The sequence below is a fragment of the Ips typographus genome, linkage group LG9, assembly GCF_016097725.1.
Source record: "Ips typographus isolate SLU linkage group LG9, UJ_Ityp_2.0, whole genome shotgun sequence".
Classification (NCBI taxonomy): Eukaryota; Metazoa; Arthropoda; class Insecta; order Coleoptera; family Curculionidae; genus Ips; species Ips typographus.
In genome coordinates, this window is record NC_138430.1 from 1,829,463 (window position 1) to 1,855,012 (window position 25,550).

Genomic DNA, 25,550 nt, shown 5'->3' on the forward strand with positions numbered 1-25,550 from the left:
TCAATTGACAATCCCGGCGGCTCCATGTCTGGCACTTCTAAATTGATAATAAACAAAAATCAATAAAAACAAATTTATTTAAACTTTTTTTCAGGAAAAATAAACCAGCAAAACACAATGGACTTCAATTTCAAGAACATCGTAAAAGATGCAGGAACAGCGTTAAGTAGAGTGGTTCAGGTAAATATAACCTCTACCAAAATTAATGTTTAATGATTGAAAAACTGCTGATGATGCAAATATTTTAGTTTACTGAAGAAAAACTAGGAAAATCCGAAAAAACAGAATTGGACGCGCATTTCGAAAATCTCTGGGAACGCGCTGAAAGCACCAAAAAGTTTACCGAAAAGCTCGTTAAAGATTCGGAATCAGTTTTGGTACCCAATCCTGGAAATCGAATTGAAGACTTTGTTTACGAAAAAATTGAAAAACAAAAACCTTCCAGGCTCAGCAATTTAGAATATTTAGGTACATGACACTACATTCACTCCTATCAACATTATAACCAACATTCCTGGTGTAAAGGTCTGGATATGGTGGAGGCAGGCACATGCTTAGGTCCTGGTACTCCCTATGGTACTGCTTTAATTAAAGTGGGTCAATGGGAACAGAAACTGGGTCAAACTGAACGGGATTTTGTCGGATCAGCGGGAATGTGCTTTACACAACCACTTAAAAAATTCCTGGACACCGAAATGAAGACTATTTTGAAAGAGCAAAACATTTTGGAAATGAAAAGGTATGGTGAATTGTTTTTTAAGTGTTTATTGTGTTACTAACAATGTAATTGGCTATGATTCTGTGAATATCAGAGTTTTTATGTAATGGATTAAAAAAGTATTATTATTGTGGCAACTTTTTCATATACAGGGTGTTTTTTTAATAAGTTCATTCCTCAGGTATTTTAAAGGTAAAAACTTTAACTACTATAGTTGGATTTTTACCTTTTGAGAATGACGTCATCTTTTTACATCTTTGTTTATCATATATCAAACATATGAAATAAACAATTTTAGCAAAAAAGGCACGTTGTTAATTTTGTCGTCCTGTCAAATTAAAAACATTGACATTTACTGTCACTTTGATTTAAACGAATATCAAAGGTATAAAAATGCAGGGCTACAATGAGAAGCCCCAAATGCTAATTCAAAATGTGCTGCTTTTTTTCGAGTACGAAAAGAAACAGTTTCCAGATGTCAACTGAAACTCTCATGATTCACTCATTTTTCAAAGCATTTGTAGGTTAAAATTTGTGATCTAATTCCAGACATGCCTGTTTTTTCACCTGCTTGACGTCATTCTCAAAGGGTAAAATTTTGACTATACCAAACTAAAATTAGGTGTACACACTCAAGGTAATTTGAGGTATTATGAGGCACTTTTCCATTATTACAAAGCATTGTGAGGAATTACAAGGCATTTTGAGATATTTATAAGGCATTTGAGAGTATTTGGAGGCATTGTCTGTATATTTCAAAATGTGGTGTATTAATTTAACAAAATTGAACAGAACAGAGTAGGCACATTTTAAAGTCACATGACTGTTTTTGACAGGTGTCAGTTGGCTTGGACAGTGTTGCAACATCTAAAAATGGCATAATCAAAGTAACATGATGTGTCTCTTGCAATTTCAGCTTTTACAAGTGTCTAAAATAGTCTAAATTTATTTTACCAATTTTTTTAATTTTAAACCACATTTTAAAGGTCACGTGACTAATTTTGACAAATGTCAACTGGCCTTTACAATGTTGCAAACTCAAAAATTGATTTATCAAGTCATGTGACGTAGTTCTTACAATTTTACTACTGTCTAAAGTTAAATTACCAATTTTTCTACTGTTTCTTTTAAATGATAAGTGTCTTTACTTGAGACATACTAACTTGGTTACTATGACAGTTAGAAGATGCGTGCAAACGTCAAAAAATAATTTTTGTCTGTCAGAATTTGGAAAAAACGGTCACCTGACCTTAGAAAATCAATTCAACTGTCACTGGACCTTTAAAAAAATAAATTTTAAGCTTTTGGGTCTTAAAATTTGGAAAAACAGTCACCTGACCTTAGAAAATCAATTCAACTGTCACTGGACCTTTAAAAAAATCAATTTTAAGCTTTTGGGTCTTAAAATTTGGAAAAACAGTCACCTGACCTTAGAAAATCAATTCAACTGTCACTGGACCTTTAAAAAAATCAATTTTAAGTATTTGGGTCTTAAAATTTGGAAAAACAGTCACCTGACCTTAGAAAATCAATTAAACTGTCACTGGACCTTTAAAAAAATCAATTTTAAGCTTTTGGGTCTTAAAATTTGGAAAAACAGTCACCTGACCTTAGAAAATCAATTCAACTGTCACTGGACCTTTAAAAAAATCAATTTTAAGCTTTTGGGTCTTAAAATTTGGAAAAACAGTCACCTGACCTTAGAAAATCAATTAAACTGTCACTGGACCTTTAAAAAAATAAATTTTAAGCTTTTGGGTCTTAAAATTTGGAAAAACAGTCACCTGACCTTAGAAAATCAATTCAACTGTCACTGGACCTTTAAAAAAATCAATTTTAAGCTTTTGGGTCTTAAAATTTGGAAAAACAGTCACCTGACCTTAGAAAATCAATTCAACTGTCACTGGACCTTTAAAAAAATCAATTTTAAGTATTTGGGTCTTAAAATTTGGAAAAACAGTCACCTGACCTTAGAAAATCAATTAAACTGTCACTGGACCTTTAAAAAAATCAATTTTAAGCTTTTGGGTCTTAAAATTTGGAAAAACAGTCACCTGACCTTAGAAAATCAATTAAACTGTCACTGGACCTTTAAAAAAAATCAATTTTAAGCTTTTGGGTCTTAAAATTTGGAAAAACAGTCACCTGACCTTAGAAAATCAATTAAACTGTCACTGGACCTTTAAAAAAATCAATTTTAAGCTTTTGGGTCTTAAAATTTGGAAAAACAGTCACCTGACCTTAGAAAATCAATTCAACTGTCACTGGACCTTTAAAAAAATCAATTTTAAGCTTTTGGGTCTTTAAAATTTGGAAAAACAGTCACCTGACCTTAGAAAATCATTTAAACTGTCACTGGACCTTTAAAAAAGTCAATTTTAAGCTTTTGGGTCTTAAAATTTGGAAAAACAGTCACCTGACCTTAGAAAATCATTTAAACTGTCACTGGACCTTTAAAAAAATCAATTTTAAGCTTTTGGGTCTTAAAATTTGGAAAAACAGTCACCTGACCTTAGAAAATTAATTCAACTGTCACTGGACCTTTAAAAAAATCAATTTTAAGCTTTTGGGTCTTAAAATTTGGAAAAACAGTCACCTGACCTTAGAAAATCAATTCAACTGTCACGGGACCTTTAAAAAAATCAATTTTAAGCTTTGGGGTCTTAAAATTTGGAAAAACATTCACCTGACCTTAGAAAATCAACTGTCACTGGACCTTTAAAAAAAATCAATTTTAAGCTTTTGGGTCTTAAAATTTGGAAAAACAGTCACCTGACCTTAGAAAATCAATTAAACTGTCACTGGACCTTTAAAAAAATCAATTTTAAGCTTTTGGGTCTTAAAATTTGGAAAAACAGTCACCTGACCTTAGAAAATCAATTCAACTGTCACTGGACCTTTAAAAAAATCAATTTTAAGCTTTTGGGTCTTTAAAATTTGGAAAAACAGTCACCTGACCTTAGAAAATCAATACAACTATCACTTGACCTTTAAAAAAATCAATTTTAAGCTTTTGGGCCTTTCAAATTTGGAAAAACAGTCACCTGACCTTAGAAAATCAATTAAACTGTCACGGGACCTTTAAAAAAATAAATTTTAAGCTTTTGGGTCTTAAAATTTGGAAAAACAGTCACCTGCTCTTAGAAAATCAATTCAACTGTCACTGGACTTTTAAAAAAAATCAATTTTAAGCTTTTGGGTCTTAAAATTTGGAAAAACAGTCACCTGACCATAGAAAATCAATTCAACTGTCACTGGACCTTTAAAAAAATCAATTTTAAGCTTTTGGGTCTTAAAATTTGGAAAAACAGTCACCTGACCTTAGAAAATCAATTCAACTGTCACTGGACCTTAAAAAAAATCAATTTTAAGCTTTTGGGTCTTTAAAATTTGGAAAAACAGTCACCTGACCTTAGAAAATCATTTAAACTGTCACTGGACCTTTAAAAAAGTCAATTTTAAGCTTTTGGGTCTTAAAATTTGGAAAAACAGTCACCTGACCTTAGAAAATCATTTAAACTGTCACTGGACCTTTAAAAAAATCAATTTTAAGCTTTTGGATCTTAAAATTTGGAAAAACAGTCACCTGACCTTAGAAAATTAATTCAACTGTCACTGGACCTTTAAAAAAATCAATTTTAAGCTTTTGGGTCTTTAAAATTTGGAAAAACAGTCACCTGACCTTAGAAAATCAATACAACTATCACTTGACCTTTAAAAAAATCAATTTTAAGCTTTTGGGCCTTTCAAATTTGGAAAAAACAGTCACCTGACCTTAGAAAATCAATTAAACTGTCACGGGACCTTTAAAAAAATAAATTTTAAGCTTTTGGGTCTTAAAATTTGGAAAAACAGTCACCTGCTCTTAGAAAATCAATTCAACTGTCACTGGACTTTTAAAAAAAATCAATTTTAAGCTTTTGGGTCTTAAAATTTGGAAAAACAGTCACCTGACCATAGAAAATCAATTCAACTGTCACTGGACCTTTAAAAAAATCAATTTTAAGCTTTTGGGTCTTAAAATTTGGAAAAACAGTCACCTGACCTTAGAAAATCAATTCAACTGTCACTGGACCTTTAAAAAAATCAATTTTAAGCTTTTGGGTCTTTAAAATTTGGAAAAACAGTCACCTGACCTTAGAAAATCATTTAAACTGTCACTGGACCTTTAAAAAAGTCAATTTTAAGCTTTTGGGTCTTAAAATTTGGAAAAACAGTCAGCTGACCTTAGAAAATCATTTAAACTGTCACTGGACCTTTAAAAAAATCAATTTTAAGCTTTTGGATCTTAAAATTTGGAAAAACAGTCACCTGACCTTAGAAAATTAATTCAACTGTCACTGGACCTTTAAAAAAATCAATTTTAAGCTTTTGGGTCTTTAAAATTTGGAAAAACAGTCACCTGACCTTAGAAAATCAATACAACTATCACTTGACCTTTAAAAAAATCAATTTTAAGCTTTTGGGCCTTTCAAATTTGGAAAAACAGTCACCTGACCTTAGAAAATCAATTAAACTGTCACGGGACCTTTAAAAAAATAAATTTTAAGCTTTTGGGTCTTAAAATTTGGAAAAACAGTCACCTGCTCTTAGAAAATCAATTCAACTGTCACTGGACTTTAAAAAAAAATCAATTTTAAGCTTTTGGGTCTTAAAATTTGGAAAAACAGTCACCTGACCATAGAAAATCAATTCAACTGTCACTGGACCTTTAAAAAAATCAATTTTAAGCTTTTGGGTCTTTAAAATTTCGAAAAACACGTCACGTAACCTAAAAAAGTCATTTTTATTGAATCATTAGTCCTTATGACGTTTTGACAATAGTCAAAAGTCAAGTACAAATTGTAAAAGCAGGCATGCTACTTAATCCAACCTAAAAACTGTCACGTGACCGTAAAAAAATTAATTTCAAGGGTGTTTTTCATCAAGATTTATGATTATCTCAATACCAGGGGACTGATAACTAAATTTAAGAAAACCTTAACATTTGAAGGTATCCTGAGGCAGTTTAAATAATTTGGATGTATTTCGAGGCAGTTTGAGGCATTATAACAAATGATAGAAGCATTGTGAGGTATTTTAAAGGCATTTCAAGGTATTTTGTAGGCAAAAAGGCACTTTGTTGTACAAAAAACTATCGGCGGTCTACCCCTTACTTATCAAGCTACAGGGAGGGAAAAATTAATTTTAATTAGCGCCCTCTACATGTAAGAACAAAACAAGATCTAACTTAAGTTTCTCATCTTACAAAACCCTCAAATACCAAGTTTCATCCAAATATCGATATTATTTCAAAAATTACTTAGAAAAAACAAATACTATTTTTCAATACCCTGTAGCTGGATAATTAAGGCCTTGGGGACCCAAACCTATATGGACTTTTTACCTTTAAAATACCAGAGGAATTGCCTTGTAAACACCCTGTATTTTTTAAAATATACGAAAAACTTGTATACCTCTTCTTGGTGGAGGCTTGGTGGAGCAGCTCTGAAGATGTCAATTGACCTCTATACATGGTTTTTGTTTTTATTGAACATTATTGTCATATTAATATAATACAGAGTGTCCCATTTAAAATAAAAGCTAATTGGTGGAACTGGAAATGAGAGAAAAATGAAAATATTTTTAAAATATGTGGCACATAGAGTAATTATCTTGATTCCAAAATTTTGATAAATATCTGCTTTTAAGAACGATTAGGCCAACCTTGTATAAAAGATTGTTTTACTGGCTTAAAATGCACATAGTAACATGTAAACAAATGACAGCATTTTGAAACCAGTTAAGTTTAAAAAATAAAACATAATTTATATGGATTCTTTTCATAAAAAATGGGTTTTTGCAATTTTAATTTAAAAATTTAGCATTGTTAGTAATAAAGAAAGAAATGACCCTGTATAATCTTTAATATGTCTAAGTACTGACTGAATTCTAGATTGGACTTGGACGCTTGTAAGAATCGCGTTAGAAAAGCACGAAGTATGTTGGGACAAACTAATGTGAGTAATATTTCCAATTACCCTTTAATAACAGCACATTTTATACTAAATACAAGTTTTTACTTAATTTTCACAATAACAACTGTTCTCTTGATGCTACAAACAAGAACACAACATCCACACAATTTTTAGACACATTTGGTTATAGGAAAACCATGTAACTGACAGAGAAAGATTGATAATTGAATGCGAGAAACAAAGACAGAAAATCTAAAAAAATGTCCAATTAGGCGGCAATTTTGCTGCGATGTTGTCAATGGACTAGATTTCTTGCAAAATTAATTTTGTGACTAAATCATTTCGATTTATCTGTGACTGGACATTTTTTCGGTTTTCTGTCTTTGTCTCACGCTTTCAATTATTTATGTTTCCTTGTCGATTGCACGGTTTTCCTATGGCCAAATAGATGAGATGTGTGTACTTATGCACTTGTATTCATTTGCTGCTAAGGGAAAGGATGATGTACCCCCAGAAATACTGTTGGAGCAGGTATATGGTTTTTAGAGGAATAAGAGTGTACTTGCATGGTTTTTGTTTTATTGACTGTCATTAACAAAGTAGTATAGATATTTAAAAATGGAATTAATAAATTAATTCTCCTAAGAAATTTTTAGGAGAATTCAAGAGAATATTGAAGAGAACTCTATTAAATGCACATCAAAAGCAACAATTTAGGTAATGGACTATTTGGAAATTATAAAATGTCAAATAGATGGGTGAGTCAAATTTTACAGTTCTGACGTTAGGGACAACTTGTATACTTTTCCTACGTCACGTCATAACTGTCAAAACTCACTCACCAGTGATAGACAAATTTGACAGTTCTGACGTTAAGGAATATTTTTATTATGTCTGGCGATAGTTGTCATAATTGTCAAAACCATTTCACCAGAGACTTGAATGTATAAAATTAGAAATAGTTGCTAATTTGAAAAGTTATACTGCGATTGGTATTTAAAGCTCCATGGAGCCAAATTTGACAGTTTGTACGTCAAGGAATACTTTTATTACGTCACGTGACAGCTGTCATAACTGTCGAAACCCGTTCACCGGTGTCTTGACACTATAAAATTAGAAATAGTTGCTAATTTGAGGAATTACACTAGAAGTTGAGTTTAAACCTCCGTGGGACCCAATTTGACAGTTGAGACGTTTCGGCACACTTTAATACTTTGCTTGCGTCACATGACAGCTGTCGCAACTGCCAAAACTCACTTACCAGTAACTTGAAAGTAGAAAATACCAAATAATCGTGTTTCTTAGAGGAATTACACTGTAAGTGGTGTTTACAGCTCTATGGAGCCAAATTTGACAGTTCTGACGTTGAAGAACCTTTCAATATTTTGCTTGAGTCACGTGACAGCTGTCTCAACTGCCAAAACTCACTCGCCAGTAACTTGAAAGTAGAAAATACCAAATAATCGTGTTTCTTTAAGGAATTACACTGTAAGTGGGGTTTACAGCTCTATGGAGCCAAATTTAGCAGTTCTGACGTTAAGTATTTACACTTTGATACATTTCTTACGTCACGTGACAGCTGTCATAACCGTCGAAACCCGTTCACCGGTGACTTGAAACTATAAAATTAGAAATAGTTGCTAATTTGAGGAATTGCACTAGAAGTTGAGTTTAAAGCTCCCTGAAGCCTAATTGGACAGTTGAGACGTTTAGGAACACTTTAATACTTTGCTTGCGTCACGTGACAGCTGTCATAACTGTCAAAACTCGTTCACGAGTGACTTAAAACTAGGAAATTAGAAATATTTAGTTACTAATTTGAGGAATTACACTGAAAGTGGTATTTAAAGCTTCATGCAGCCAAATTTGACAGTTGGGACGTTACAAATTTAGAAACAGGTGATAATTGGAGGAATTACACAATTTAAAGCTCCATACAGAGCCAAATTTGACAGCCGTGACGTGAAGCAATACTTTGTTTGCGTCACGTGACAGCTGTCATAACTGTCAAAACTCGTTCACGAGTGACTTAAAACTGGGAAATTAGAAATATTTAGTTACTAATTTGAGGAATTACACTGAAAGTGGTATTTAAAGCTTCATGCAGCCAAATTGGACAGTTGGGACGTTACAAATTTTGAAACAGGTGATAATTGGAGGAATTACACAATTTAAAGCTCCATACAGAGCCAAATTTGACAGCCGTCACGTTAAGGAATACTTTGTTTGCGTCACGTGACAGCTATCATAACCGTCACTTGAAAATATAAAATGCCAAATAGATGGGTTTAGTTTAAATAGACGTGCAGTTGTGTGGGAGCCAAATTTGTCACTTCTGACCGTAAGGAACACTTTAATACGTCACAACTGTCAAATTTCTCTCCATAGAACTACAAATAGTGCAAATCATCTAAGTGGTGGATCTCTTTCCATCTCATTCTTTCACATCAAAAACTGTATAGTTATCTCTCATTTCAAAAACATCTTCGTTATTATTATCAGATTAGTAGAATGGAAGTGTTTTTATCTTTTTCTAGTGCCAATGCTCAGAAAGAGACAGCCATCATATTTTTCTTCTTATCTTGGCTTTACGTGACAACCATACAATTTCAACATAATAATAAACAGTTTAATATGTCTTCTTAAATAGAAATTCCAATTGTTCATAGTGTTAATTACTAATTATGTGACGTTGACATGAATGACAACTGTGAAATATAATGACAGAATTAACAGAGTTTCTCATTATGTATAGGTACACTATGAATTCAAGTTGTAATGCGATTTATCAAAGAAATACAACTAAAATCTGCGTATTCTGGTTGTATGTAAGCGCTGAGTGAGTTGACAGTTGTCAGGTGTCGTAAGAATTGTCACTTACCCTCAGAGCTGTCAAATTTGGAACTTTATTGAGGTGTGACAAGGTACAACTGATAACTCACGCTGTGAAGTGTCATAACTGTCAAATCTAACTTCTTAAACTGTTATTTGTTTCAGTTTTGTCATGGCTAGTTCAGATCGTCAGAGGTTCACGTTTTTCCAACTTTTTGTTTCCGACGTTGCCAAAATGACTGAATCAAAAGTTTTCGCTTTGGCAACGTTGATTTGTATGTAATTTTCGAGGTGTTCCACTTGGAAGTGCTTTTACAGTCTGAAAAACTGACATTTCTATAGTTTGCCAAGTTTCCGTTGTTCCTAAGTTCCATTCCGTTGCCTGAATTGTTGCTTAATTTTACTTAATCGTTTCTTGTCAACCCAAAATACCTCGATCTGTACAATTTCAAAATGGGACTGTGGCTGTTACAGGCCGAACGTGACCTAAGAATTGCCCAATCAGAGTTTGACAGACAAACGGAGATTACCAAACTGCTGCTAGAGGGACTATCTTCGTCACATGCGGCACATTTGAGGTGTTTGTACGAATTTGTCGAGACTCAAGCCAGATTTTATTCGCAGTGTACAACGATCATGACCGACTTGCAACGGGAATTGTCGAGGTAAGTGAATTTGCGTAATTTAAATGTTGTTTTTTAAAATGCTTTCTTTGTGGTCTGTAAACATTAATTCACTTTGTTCTGTCACACACCTAAACGTTTTCAGCTCGCGCCAGCCCAGCCCTATGTTGCGGCTGAATAGTGAGGATTTGGAACCCGTTTCTACTAACAAAATTAGCGATTCATTCACTTCTGTACCCATCAAGTCTTCCTCAGACACTCAGCAATAAATACAGCTTGTGTTGCGCGCTTTCAATTTGCTAGTAGGGCTGTGGTTGTATTCGTTTGCTCAATAGCGTTAGTGGTTTTAAGAGCTAAAAAAGTGATCAGTTTGCTAATCCAGGATTAATTTGAAATTGAATGGTTTTACAGATTCTTGTTTGGCAATAGTCTCATCCCACATTTTGATTTATTTCAAAAAATATGAATGACGTATTTTTTTATTTTTAAAAGTCTAACATACTACATAATAACGGTTTTCAACCAATTGGCTGCCAAGCGTTACTTCTGTCATTCGCTTTTGTGTTGCCAGTTTTTAAAGTTTTTACTAGTGATGGGAGTTTCTGGCAGTTCATATTTTGACACCGCTTTTCTCCCTGACTGTATCAAATTTTGTAGTGTTTTTCAGGTTATTGAGTTGGAAATTTAATGGGGATTCCAAAAATGTGCTTAAAACAGTCATTTTCTCACTCCAAGTGGGTTGTACAGGCGATTTTGTCCCTGACTGTCCTTTCAAACTGTCTTTCTGGCAAATCAAACATTGGCAGCAATTCTCTCACTGACTATACCAACTTTTGTAGTACTTTTTCAGGTTATTGAGTTGGAAATTTAATGGGGATTCCAAAAATGTTCTTAAAACAGTCATGTTCTCACTCCAAGTGGGGTACAGGCGATTTTGTCCCTGACTGTCCTTTCAAACTGTCTTTCTGGCAGTTCAAACATTGACAGCACTTTTCTTACTGACTATACTAAATTTTGTAGAGTTTTTTCTGGTTATTGGATAGGAAATTTAATAGGAATTCCAAAAATGTGCTTAAAACAGTCATTTTCTCACTTTAACTGGGTTTTACAGGCGATTTTGTCCCTGAGTGTCCTTTCAAACTGTGGTTCTGGCAGTTCAAACATTGACACCGATTTTCTTCCTGACTGTACCAAATTTTGTAGTGTTTTTCAGGTTATTGAATTGGAAATTTAATGTGGATTCCAAAAATGTTCTTGAAACAGTCATTTTCTCACTCCAAGTGGGTTGTACAGGCGATTTTGTCCCTGACTGTCCTTTCAAACTGTCTTTCTGGTAGTTCAAACTTTGACACCGATTTTCTTCCTGACTGTACCAAATTTTGTAGTGTTTTTCAGGTTATTGAATTGGAAATTTAAAGGGGATTCCAAAAATGTTCTTAAAACAGTCATTTTCTCACTCCCAGTGGGTTTTACAGACAATTTTTGCTCCGACTGTCCTTTCAAACTGTGTTTCTGGCAGTTCAAATTTTGACACCGATTTTCTTCCTGACTGTACCAAATTTTGTAGTGTTTTTCAGGTTATTGAATTGGAAATTTAATGGGGATTCCAAAAATGTTCTTGAAACAGTCATTTTCTCACTCCAAGTGGGTTGTACAGGCGATTTTGTCCCTGACTGTCCTTTCAAACAGTCTTTCTGGCAGTTCAAACTTTGACACCGATTTTCTCACTGACTGTATCAAATTTTGTAGTGTTTTTCAGGTTATTGAGTTGGAAATTTAATGGGGATTCCAAAAATGTTCTTGAAACAGTCATTTTCTCACTCCAAGTGGGTTGTACAGGCGATTTTGTCCCTGACTGTCCTTTCAAACTGTCTTTCTGGCAGTTCAAACTTTGACACCGATTTTCTCACTGACTGTATCAAATTTTGTAGTGTTTTTCAGGTTATTGAGTTGGAAATTTAATGGGGATTCCAAAAATGTTCTTGAAACAGTCATTTTCTCACTCCCAGTGGGTTTTACAGACAATTTTTGCTCCGACTGTCCTTTCAAACTGTGTTTCTGGCAGTTCAAACTTTGACACCGATTTTCTCACTGACTGTATCAAATTTTGTAGTGTTTTTCAGGTTATTGAGTTGGAAATTTAATGGGGATTCCAAAAATGTTCTTAAAACAGTCATGTTCTCACTCCAAGTGGGGTACAGGCGATTTTGTCCCTGACTGTCCTTTCAAACTGTCTTTCTGGCAGTTCAAACTTTGACACCGATTTTCTCACTGACTGTATCAAATTTTGTAGTGTTTTTCAGGTTATTGAGTTGGAAATTTAATGGGGATTCCAAAAATGTTCTTAAAACAGTCATTTTCTCACTTCAAGTGGGTTGTACAGGCGATTTTGTCCCTAACTGTCCTTTCAAACTGTCTTTCTGGCAGTTCAAACTTTGACACCGATTTTCTCACTGACTGTATCAAATTTTGTAGTGTTTTTCAGGTTATTGAGTTGGAAATTTAATGAGGAATCCAAAAATGTTCTTAAAATAGTCATTTTCTCACTCCAAGTGGGTTGTACAGGCGATTTTGTCCCTGACTGTCCTTTTAAACTGTGTTTCTGGCAGTTCAAACTTTGACACCGATTTTCTCACTGACTGTATCAAATTTTGTAGTGTTTTTCAGGTTATTGAGTTGGAAATTTAATGAGGAATCCAAAAATGTTCTTAAAACAGTCATTTTCTCACCTTAAGTGGGTTTTACAGGCGATTTTGTTCCTGACTGTCCTTTCAAACTGTGTTTCTGGCAGATCAAACATTGACACCGATTTTCTTCCTGACTGTACCAAATTTTGTAGTGTTTTTCAGGTTATTGGAAAGGGAATTTAATGAGGATTTCAAAAATGTTCTTGAAACAGTCATTTTCTCACTCCAAGTGGGTTGTACAGGCGATTTTGTCCCTGACTGTCCTTTCAAACTGTCTTTCTGGTAGTTCAAACTTTGACACCGATTTTCTTCCTGACTGTACCAAATTTTGTAGTGTTTTTCAGGTTATTGAATTGGAAATTTAATGGGGATTCCAAAAATGTTCTTAAAACAGTAATTTTCTCACTCCAAGTGGGTTGTACAGGCGATTTTGTCCCTGACTGTCCTTTCAAACTGTCTTTCTGGTAGTTCAAACTTTGACACCGATTTTCTTCCTGACTGTACCAAATTTTGTAGTGTTTTTCAGGTTATTGGATAGGAAATTTAAGGAGGATTCCAAAAATGTGCAGCTGTCATTACTGTCAAAATTTACTCATCAGTGACCTGAAAGTATAAAATGCCAAATAGATGCATTTTTTTGAGGGATCGCACTGTACATTTTGTTTAAAGCCTCATGGAGACCAATTTGACAGTTTGGACGTTAAAGAATACTTTAATACTTTGCTTACGTCACGTGACAGCTGTCATAACTGTCAAAAATCACTCATCAGTGACCTGAAACTATAAAATGCCAAATACATGTGTTTCTCTGCGGAAAGACACTGTAAGTTGTTTTTACAGCTCTATGGAGTAAAATTTGACAGTGGTAATATTAAAAAAACCCTTTAATACTTTGCTTGCGTCACGTGACAGCTGTCATAACTGTCAAAACTCACTCGTCAATGACCTGAAACTATAAAATGCCAAATACATGCGTTTCTTTGAGGGATCGCGCAGTAAATTGTGTTTAAAGCTCCATGGAGACAAATTTGACCGTCGACACGTTAAAGAACACTTTAATACTTTGCTTGCGTCACGTGACAGCTGTCATAACTGTCATCAGTGACCTGAAAGTATAAAATGTCAAATAGATCGTGTTTCTTTGAGAAATGGCATTCTAAGATATGTTTACAGCTCCATGGAGACAAAACAACAAAATTTGACAGTTGTGAAGTTAAGGAACACCTTGATAACGTGACGTAACGTCCCAACTGTCAAATTTTGCTCCTTAGAACTATAACTACTATGTGCAACGTGATTTATCCAAGCAGTAGACCTATTTTGGATTGGTAATTTCGCGTCACAGCTGCGTTATTTTTGGCAGCTGTCAGGCGACGTAAAAAAACATATCAAAGTATCGGTTAATGTCGCAACTGCTAAATTCAACTCTATGAAGCTGTAAATTCTGTATCAAATTCGATTTGTCAAAGAAATACAACCAATTTACGTATTCCAGTTGTATGTGAGCGCTGAATGAGTTTTGACAGTTGACAGGTCAGGTGACGTAACACTTGACCTGACAAAACTGTTTTGCATTTGAGAGTTTCATTTCTCTGCTGATGGAATTTGAATAGTTATGGCAAGTGTCGTTTCACTATAAGCCACGCTGTAAAGTGTCATAACTGTCAAATTTAAAACCTTAGACTGTCGTTTAACGATGCAACTGGCAAACTTACTGTTTTCCGGAAATTTATTATTTTGTATGCCCAATCAAGTTCTGAAATATGTCCAACACCCCGTATATGCGAGCATTGCAAAATAGTGTTCCCAGCACAGCACACTACTTTTTCTCTCTTACGTATATTTGTAAGCATTCAATAGAGAGATATGGGTTTGCAAATGATGCCTTGTCCCTAATAGTGGTTTATAAAACAAAAATTTAAATTTAGCATTAAATTTTGTATTAACTTTAAGAATAAGACTAGTGGTTTTAAATCAAGACGTTCATAAATGAAATTTACCTTTAACCTTAAATTTAGCTGTATCTAGTGACCTTGGATTTACATAAAATTCTAAATTCTCTTAAAGTTAACGCTAAAGTTAAATCATCTTGCTACTGCGCAAGCGCCTCCAATGACACAATCAGCTGATTTGTGTTTTGAATTTGAATATTTGGTTATGGTTTTTCCTGGCAGCTAAAGGTTACGGTTTAAACGGTTAAACTGAAGCCTAGTAATATTTGGTTTTTCCAATTTCAGAGTGTTTGTGTATTCCAAAATCACAACACTGGGTATGTGGGAATCCCGAATGTCACTTAATATTTTTGAGAGTTTTTGATGTCAAATGAGCGCAAATGACAACTTTGGCCTTTAGCAGTCATTGATTTAAGACTTGAAATATTTCTTTTATGAACACCATATTTTTTTAGAGTTATGCCTGCTTTATACCTCTCAATTAACAATTAAACTAAACTTTCATTTAAACTAAAATTAATTTATCAAAGCTGAAAGTGAACTTACAAGCGAACCCATTTATACTTTCAATTTACACTAAACTAAAATTAATTTTAAATTAAAGTTAAACTAACTTTATTAAAGTTCGGCTCAATTCGTTTAAATTCGTTGACTTTCGGAACTATCACTGTCATACTTGTCATCACTCATGATGTAAATTGCTGTCTTCTATTGCGATACGTAGTCTATTAGACTTGAATCGTCTATTTCCATAATTGGATTTTTTACCGAAAAAGTGGTTTAAGAACAAATTTTTTTTATCCACAAAACACGCGTAATGACGATGACAATAGACACGTCAACGTCAAACATCAACGTCGAACGTCCAGTAAGTCAAAACAGTCATTTATTTTTCTAATTATTAATTTGTAGTATAAACGTAAACAAGATTTCTTAGTTTAAATATTAATTTTAGTGGAAATTTAAATTTAATTTAATTCTTAAATGGGAGGTATAAAGCAGGCATTACAGCTAAATTTAAATTTACTACTAAATTTAAATCTAAATTTAAATTTTGTTTTATAAACCAGGCTTAATAGGGATTGTGCCTGCCGTAAATTAAGACTTGGTCATGCTTGGCTTTAAAGAGTCCTTATTGTACTTCGGTTAGTTCCGTATCATATTCGGCGATTTTCGTTTCAATTTTCAGGTTAGAATTTAAAATAACAACTCAGCCTTATAGTTGACATCTCCATAGTACTACAAAGTTAAAAAACCTTATTTTACCTTTACAGCCTGGAGTTATTAAAAAGCTTAAAAGTTTTCTACCATATCTCTCTAATGATTTGTTAGAAACCTTAAAAATTCCTATTTAAAATAGCATAAAATCTTAACAAACCTCATAACATATTCTAAATACACCTACAAGCTCTCTTACACCGATTAAAATATCTAGTAAACACAGTTTAGCAGCTCTTTAACCGTTTTGTTGCAAGTGCTTGCATGTTTTTTGTTAATTAACTGATTGAACATTTTAAATAGCAAGTGAATTATTTTCATTATGAATTACCGTAGTTTAGCGTTTAGCACTGCTCCCAACACGTCCACTTTTACAATTTGTGACGAATCGTCGGAAAACATCGAACAAAAACGAGCTAAAGTTTTATGCGACTACGAAGCGAAGGATTCCTCAGAACTAACACTGAAAACTAGTGAGGTGAGTACGATATTTAAATACGTACAGGGTGATTGTTTATAGTTTACTCAAGCACAGTTTAAATTAGGGGATAGTTGCTGTATTTTTCCTGACTCGCCAGACTCTGAATCAACATTGACTTACGTTTGGGCCACCCTGTATTAAGTTAGAGTGGGACTTTTGCCATTCAAAGGCAGGAATTAATTTCGTTAGGGATTTTTACGCAGGTTTTGCCTTAGTTTAGAAGATATTCTACAAATTTATTATAGGGGGACCAGAAACAGCATTTTTCTGAAAAAGTGCCGCAAAACTTTGACTCTTGATATAGCTCAGTTGGTTTTTGAGGTACAGCAACGGTAAACCACTCAGAAAATATCGTTTTTTCTCCTCTTTTAAGTTGTGGGCTCCAAAATCATCTTAGTGACCTTTGTCGAAAAAGTGTAGGTAAAGTTTGGTCACTCTGTATGCAGTTTCAGTAAGAAATTGTCGGTTCAAAGTCCAAATTCAGTTTTCTTTACCTTTTTTACGCAATTTGCATCCTTTGCATTTTTTCCGTATCTTTACTAGGTTAGCAAATATTTTAGAAAATTCATTTTGGAGACCAGAAAACCATTTCTTTGAAAATGTGGTACCTACTAACAGTTTTGACAGTTGTGGTCTTTCCCTTTGAATAACTCGCTTATTTCCTACACTTGTCTAGGACTTTTTTACGTCAATAGATAGCCATTGAAACGGGCTTTCCATCGACGTATAAAAGTTGGTTGGTTGGTTTTAGAGTTTGGCCGCTAGAGGGCGTCAAAGTGAAGCGAGTTATCTAGTTCAACCATTTTGACACTCTTTGCTTAACTTTGAATAACTCGCTTATTACCTACACTTGCCTAGGACTTTTTTACGTCAATGAATAGCCAATGAAACAGGCTTTCCATTGATGTATAAAAGTTGGTTGGTTGGTTTTATAGTTTGGCCGCTAGAGGGCGTTAAAGTGAAGCGAGTTATCCAGTTCAACCATTTTGACTTTTTACTTTTACTTTAAATAATTTGCTTATTTTCTAAGACTTTTATACGTCAATGGATAGCCAATGAAACGGGCTTTCTATCAACGTATAAAAGTTGGTTGGTTGGTTTTAGAGTTTGGCTGCTAGAGGGCGTCAAAGTGAAGCAAGTTTTCTAGTTCAACCATTTTGACACTCTTTGCTTAACTTTGAATAACTCGCTTATTACCTACACTTGCCTAGGACTTTTTTACGTCAATGAATAGCCAATGAAACAGGCTTTCCATTGATGTATAAAAGTTGGTTGGTTGGTTTTATAGTTTGGCCGCTAGAGGGCGTTAAAGTGAAGCGAGTTATCCAGTTCAACCATTTTGACTTTTTACTTTTACTTTAAATAATTTGCTTATTTTCTAAGACTTTTATACGTCAATGGATAGCCAATGAAACGGGCTTTCTATCAACGTATAAAAGTTGGTTGGTTGGTTTTAGAGTTTGGCTGCTAGAGGGCGTCAAAGTGAAGCGAGTTATCTAGTTCAACCATTTTGACACTCTTTGCTTAACTTTGAATAACTCGCTTATTACCTACACTTGCCTAGGACTTTTTTACGTCAATGGATAGCCAAGGAAACGGGCTTTCTATCAACGTATAAAAGTTGGTTGGTTGGTTTTAGAGTTTGGTTGCTAGAGGGCGTCAAAGTGAAGCGAGTCATCAAGCCTAGCCATCAAGACACTCTTTGATATAACTTTGACTAACTCGCTTATTACCTACACTTGTCTAGGACTTTTTTACGTCAATGGATAGCCAATAAAACAGGCTTTCCATTGATGTATAAAAGTTGGTTGGTTGGTTTTATAGTTTGGCCGCTAGAGGGCGTCAAAGTGAAGCGAGTTTTCTAGTTCAACCATTTTGACACTCTTTGCTTAACTTTGAATAACTCGCTTATTACCTACACTTGCCTAGGACTTTTTTACGTCAATGGATAGCCAATGAAACGGGCTTTCCATTGACGTATAAAAGTTGATTGGTTTGTTTTAGAGTGACGCCTCTAGAGGGCGTTAAAGTGGAGCAAGTTTTCTAGTTGAACCATTTTGACACTCTTTGCTTAACTTTGAATAACTCGCTTATTACCTACACATGTCTAAGAGTTTTTTACGTCAATGGATAGCCAATGAAACGGGCTTTCTATCAACGTATAAAAGTTGGTTGGTTGGTTTTAGAGTTTGGCTACTAGAGGGCGTCAAAGTGAAGCTAGTTTTCTAGTTCAACCATCATGACACTCTTTGATATAACTTTGAATAACTCGCTTATTACCTACACTTGTCTAGGACTTTTTTACGTCAATGGATAGCCAATGAAACAGGCTTTCCATCGACGTATAAAAGTTGGTTGGTTTGTTTTATAGTTTGGCCGCTAGAGGGCGACAAAGTAAAGCGAGTTTTTCCAGCCTGCACATTTGACACTCTTTGTAACGGAGTTGAGTAAAATATAAACAATCACCCTGCACATTGCCATCAAATTACTTAAAAATAACATAAAAAAAAGTTAGAAAATTGCATTGAAATTTGTTTTGTAGATTATCAAAGTGACGGATATATCAGATGAGGATTATATGTTAGGAGAGACTGAAAATGGAAGCGGAAAAGTACCAAAAGCGTTTTTGGAATTGTTAGATTGAATATGATATTGTCCGCTTTATTAAGCTGCCATAAACGATATTGCAACAGTCTACAGTTAGTAGATTTATCAATTTTTATCGTATATTGTATCAAGTTTGCAAGATTACTTCTCGAGCAGTGATGAAAGGACAATAATTTTCAAATTTCTGTGCTGTGCATTTGAGAACAACCCTATCATACAGAAAAAATCAAAGTTAACTAGGATTACGTCACAGTTGCTATACGAATTGGCAATAGCGCTCATTGTTACCAACGCGTGACATTTTGTGTTGACACAATCTTTGGAAATTCGTGACGTCATCTTAAATTAGTTTGATTTCCTCTGTACTGTAGTATAACGTTTCATGTTGTGCTATTCTTGAATTGACTTAACAAAACCTGAATGAAAGGTGAGTTTTTTCGAGACAGTGTCTGAAAAAAGTCGTGACAGTACGGTTAATCAGTATTTAGATATAAAAACTGAATTTTCAAACATTTTTTTATTATTAATCGTTAATATAAACATTCAAATTCATCTTTCTGTGGAGTAAACCTAGACAACCTAAGAGTGAAGTTCTGACAGAACTGACGTAGCATTGCTACATTTACACCCGTACAAAGTGCGTAAAAACTTAACCCAACGAACCCTGTATACTTTGAGTAACTATTGATTGGTAGGTTTTGCTGGTTCGTACCAGTTTATTAACGAAAATCATCAATAAAGGGTATAACATTTAACAAAACTGTTCCATTCTGTGATTTTTAAAGCTTTATGACCAAACTGGGCAAATTTTGTCAATTTTGATACTTATGGCAGTTGTCACGTGATAATGGAACACTATTTCATTGGAAAGTCACGTGACAACTGTCAAAATTATGACCGAGAAGCTTAACGCCACAACTAGTTTCAAATACTTCAAGAAAACTATTCCTTTCGTGACTTTTAAAGCTTCATGGCCAAACTGGACAAACTGTGTCAGTTTTGATACTTATGACAGTTGTGACGTGATACTGGAACACTATTTCATTGGAAAATCACGTGACAACTGTCAAAATTATGACCGAGAAGATAAAAACCACGACTTGTTTCAAATACTTCAAGAAAACTATTCCATTCGTGACTTTTAAAGCTTCATGGCCAAACTGGACAAACTGTGTCAGTTTTGATACTTATGACAGTTGTGACGTGATACTGCAACACTATTTCATTGAAAAGTCACGTGACAACTGTCAAAATTATGACCAAGAAGATAAAAACCACGACTTGTTTCAAATACTTCAAGAAAACTGTTCCATTCGTGACTTTTAAAGCTTCATGACCAAACTGGGCAAATTTTGTAAATTTTGATACTTATGACAGTTGTCACTTGATACTGGAACACTATTTCATTGGAAAATCACGTGACAACTGTCAAAATTATGACCGAGAAGATAAAAACCACGACTTGTTTCAAATACTTCAAGAAAACTATTCCATTCGTGACTTTTAAAGCTTCAACCAAACTGGGCAAAGTTTGTCAGTTTTGATAATTATGACAGTTGTCACGTGATACTGGAACACTATTTCATTGGAAAGTCACGTGACAACTGTCAAAATTATGACCGAGAAGCTTAACACCACAACTAGTCTCAAATACCTCAAGAAAACTGTGCCATACTGTGATGTTTAGAGCTTCATGCCCGAATTGGGCAAGGTTTGTCGGTTTTGAATGTTTATGACAGTTGTCACGTGATATTTAAACAGTATTTTATTAGACAGTCACGTGACAACTGTCAAAATTCTGACCGTAAAGAGATAGGCCATGACTTGTTTCAAATACTTCAAGAAAACTATTCCATTCGTGACTTTTAAAGCTTCATGACCAAACTGGGCAAATTTTGTAAATTTTGATACTTATGACAGTTGTCACGTGATACTGGAACACTATTTCATTGGAAAGTCACGTGACAACTGTCAAAATTATGATCAAGAAGATAAAAACCGGGACTTGTTTCAAATACTTCAAGAAAACTATTCCATTCGTGACTTTAAAGCTTCATGACCAAACTGGGCAAATTTTGTAAATTTTGATACTTATGACAGTTGTCACGTGATGCTGGAACACTATTTCATTGGAAAGTCACGTGACAACTGTCAAAATTATGATCAAGAAGATAAAAACCGGGACTTGTTTCAAGTACTTCAAGAAAACTATTCCATTCTTGACTTTTAAAGCTTCAACCAAACTGGGCAAAGTTTGTCAGTTTTGATAATTATGACAGTTGTCACGTGATACTGGAACACTATTTCATTGGAAAGTCACGTGACAACTGTCAAAATTATGACCGAGAAGCTTAACACCACAACTAGTCTCAAATACCTCAAGAAAACTGTGCCATACTGTGATGTTTAGAGCTTCATGCCCGAATTGGGCAAGGTTTGTCGGTTTTGAATGTTTATGACAGTTGTCACGTGATATTGAAACACCATTTTATTATACAGTCACGTGACAACTGTCAAAATTCTGACCGTAAAGAGATAGGCCACGACTGGTTTCAAATACTTCAAGAAAACTATTCGTGACTTTTAAAGTTTCAACCAAAGTGACCAAACTGGGCAAAGTTTGTCAGTTTTGATACTTATGACAGTTGTCACGTGATACTGGAACACTATTTCATTGAAAAGTCACGTGACAACTGTCAAAATTATGACCGAGAAGATAAAAACCACGACTTGTTTCAAATACTTCAAGAAAACTATTCCATTCGTGACTTTTAAAGCTTCATGACCAAACTGGACAAACTGTGTCAGTTTTGATACTTATCTGACAGTCCTGTCACACATCTGAGGTCCTTTCCGGATAATTCCATCAGGGACTTCGACTTGTTTCTTGGAAAGAAGCCCATGAGACATCGCGACTGTCGCCTGCCTCCGGCTTCCTCCCAAGCAATATCGGATCTTTGCCAGAAGATTCGGTCCGCAATAGCGGATCCGACCGAGCCGGCTAGTCCTACAATAGGTTCAGGCCCTACGGGTCTCTCTTTGGAGCCACAAAGGGCCAACCTGTCCGCCTCCTCGTTTCCCCTAACACCGGAGTGCCCTGGAACCCAAGTTAGACGTACCCTAGCCATCCGCGCGAGCGACAAGAGTGTCTTCTTACACTCCAGCACCAGCGCAGACGTCGTTGAATCAGCTTTTAAGGCAGCCATTGCTGCCCGTACAGATAAATGGATAGGGAAGATCTAGCTTGGAAGATTGTACAGTGGCAGTCTAGAGGGAAGCTAAGCCTCGTCCCCGAAGTCGCACCATACACAACCTGTCCCTGCCTCCGTTACGGTTTTGGATCCATCTGTAAACCAGACGTCTCCATGCGACGGGAGGAGATAATTCCCAGTCTCTCGGGTACTACAAACTTTAGAGATCCACTGGACAGGAGGCACCCGATCCTGCTTCATCAACAGTTCCTCAACGCCTCCTCCCAACCCCCGAGATGACCCAACGATTCAGCTGAGTCTCTGTAATCAGCATATTAGTCTCAACCTGCCAGTCTGTGGGCTGCTCTGGCGGACAGTAAGCGCCCAATGGTGTTTAATGATAAAAGTCGCAACAATTTTCGGGATAGCAGGATCTGGTCGCAGAGAGTTACTCATGAAGCTTACCTTAGATGATATTGACGAAAAAGATGATTTCTTGATAGCGTCGCGTTAAAGGGTAGCTCAGAGGGAAGAAAACTCAGGATTCCAACTCGCTTTATTGTCTAAAACTCACAGAGGGCGCGGATGGCGAACGCTTTAGCGTGGATGAATGAACCCTAGACTCTTGTCCGAGGACAAGGAAAGACATTGTGGTACTACGAGCTGATACTCGGGTATGGCACTTGGTCACCTAATGCTTCACGCTTACGTTACACAAGAGGCGTACCCAGAGATCAGTCAGTGATCTTTCTCTGGGAAAGACCCCAGAGTTCCCTTTATATTCGTCAGCGACCTCATTATGCTAACCTTGCTGGTTACTGGGTGTGTGACAATAGTAACGATTCCAAACATAAAGACCCATGTTGTAATTGGTAGTGTGTAATTGTGATGATTCTGATACAAGATACACTGACCTCTACAAATTGTTACGTCCGGACAATACTATACACATCTCCGCTTCTTCGTAGCATACAGGGAAATAGCTTTGGCAAAATGCCATGAAGAATATATATTTGGGCCTTCAAGATCCTGAAATGTACACCGGCCATTGTTTTCGTGGATCTTCAGCTACAATGGTGGGTGGAAGTAGATCTCAGTTGCGGAGTCGTACATTGAAGATTCCATCGCTAATAAAAAGAAGATCCAAAAACCTACAAGCAGTAAATCCCTATCAATACAGCCAGTCCAACAGTCTTAATCGAACTTCGGTAGCTTTACAAGATTCTACAATCCATTGTACAGACATGGGCCAAACTGTAGTATTAGCAAGTCAAACTGCATTTCAGTCTGTCCGAGAGCAACAGTCTGTTTCCCGCCCTTTAACTGCAGTTTCGTGCGCGAAAGTATCACTTTCCCCACTTGTTAGGTAAATAACTATATTATCAACGCTGAAAGTTACCAGAACTGTCAAATCAGTCAAGTAGTTATCAAAATTCAGTGTTTTAAACTTGAAAATTGTGAAAATTGTAACTCAATACTGCTAGAGCACAAAAAGTTTTGGTTTTTGCACTACTTACCGAAAAAACTCACCCAAATTCGTACAATACCCCTATTTTAGAGGTTTCTAAACTTGCATTGATCAAAAGCATGTAAAATTGTCAATTTTTGAGCAATTATTCTAATACTCGTAGTATATTAACTGTTAATAAATATTATCAAGACTTTAATAATTATTAATCTTATGAATGCAGTTTTCGTTGGCGTTTCCTCTATAGGGTGTAGTAACCTTTCAGGGACACCCTGAATATTCCAAAACTACACATTTCTGCCTACTGTAGTTACACGTTATTTTGAATCTTAAAATATAATAGTTTTTATATTATATTATATGTATAACAGACTCCATTACACAAATGTCTTTTACCAAATATAGTTTAAGTATTGCAATTTGAATCTAACTATTTGTTAAAAATGGATTTACTAAGCTATATGGTTAGTACAATTTTAAAGACGAGTTAATACACCGAAAGTACTTTTAAAGTTAAATAAATTGTAAAGAAATAATAAAGTGAATGTAGTGTTATTAAACGTTTCAGACTTGATGGACCCTTCAGATATTTTAAATTCCTTTTCTGCCATACTGAATTGTGGTAGGGAAATGTGAATTCGAAGGAAATTCATAAAAGTGTAGTTAGGCCCTAATGTTTATTGTTTGTTCTTTTTGGATTTACCGTATCTATGGAATTTTCCTGTATAATGACAAGAAATTTTCAACTCTAACCGTTTCCGAGATATTCAACTATTTTTATTTTTTTCAAAATTTTTAAAATTCAGTAAAAAGCTGAAAATGTTCATCTTGAACTGTTCTTTCACTCTGTGCTAACCGCAAGAAGATTGAACATCTACAGAGTGTCCAAAAAAACAGTCAAGTTTGAAAGTAATGCTCTGGCAGTTGTGACCACGTTTACCCGGTTCTAAATGGGTGTAAACCTAGCCGACTCGGTGCAGAAAGTCATTCTAAACATTTTTGGCCTCCTGAAAAATTTCCGTAACTCTAACCGTTTCCGAGATACTTGACATTTTTACTTTTTTTTTGGAAATTGCATCAAAATTTTTAAAATTCTGTATCTCCCCCATTTTTGGGATTTCAGCGACTGTAAAAATCTTAAAATGTTCATCTTGAACTGCTTTTTCACTTCGTGCTAACCGCAAGACGATTGAACATATACAGAGTGTCCAAAAAAACAGTCAAATTTGAAGGTATTGCTCTGTCAGTTGTGACTGCGTTCACCCAGTTCTAAATGGATGTAAACCTACTCGACTGGATGCAGAAAGTCATTCTAGACATTTTTGGCCTCTTGCAAAATTTCCGTAACTCTAACCGTTTCCAAGATACTTGACATTTTTACTTTTTTCTTTGGAAATTGCATAAAAATTTTGAAAATTCCGCATTTCCGCCATTTTTTTGATTTCAGCGACTGTAAAAAGCTTAAAATGTTCATCTTGAACTGCTCTTTCACTTTGTGCTAACCGCAAGACGATTGAACATATACAGAGCGTCCAAAAAAACAGTCAAATTTGAAAATAACGCTCTGGCAGATGTGACCGCGTTTACCCGGTTCTAAATGGGTGTAAACCTACTCGACTGGGTGCAGAAAGTCATTCTAAACATTTTTGGCCTCTTGCAAAATTTCCGTAACTCTAACCGTTAACGAGATATTTGACATTTTTACTTTTTTCTTTGGAAATTGCATAAAAATTTTGAAAATTCCGTATCTCCACCATTTTTGGGATTTCAGCGACTGTAAAAAGCTTAAAATGTTTATCTTGAACTGCTTTTTCAC

The 25,550-nt window shown here is 35.0% G+C and overlaps 1 protein-coding gene across 4 annotated transcripts; it reads left to right on the forward strand.

Annotated features, from left to right (window-relative positions):
• EndoB (SH3 domain containing GRB2 like, endophilin-B) lies at positions 1–24,275 on the forward strand. Of its 4 annotated transcripts, XM_081986782.1 has the most exons (8): positions 7–180; positions 249–468; positions 526–739; positions 6,654–6,717; positions 7,168–7,206; positions 9,982–10,172; positions 16,324–16,465; positions 19,011–24,275. In XM_081986782.1, exons 1-8 carry the CDS (start codon positions 118–120, stop codon positions 19,110–19,112), a joined length of 1,035 nt encoding a protein of 344 aa, XP_081842908.1. In that variant the 5' UTR covers positions 7–117; the 3' UTR covers positions 19,113–24,275. The 4 variants fall into 4 exon arrangements, with proteins under 4 accessions (XP_081842910.1, XP_081842911.1, XP_081842908.1 ...); XM_081986784.1 differs by lacking the exons at positions 16,324–16,465; positions 19,011–24,275 and adding an exon at positions 10,276–10,425 and having other exon boundaries at positions 1–180; XM_081986783.1 differs by lacking the exon at positions 7,168–7,206 and having other exon boundaries at positions 10–180.
• The last annotated feature ends 1,275 nt before the right edge of the window (positions 24,276–25,550 follow it).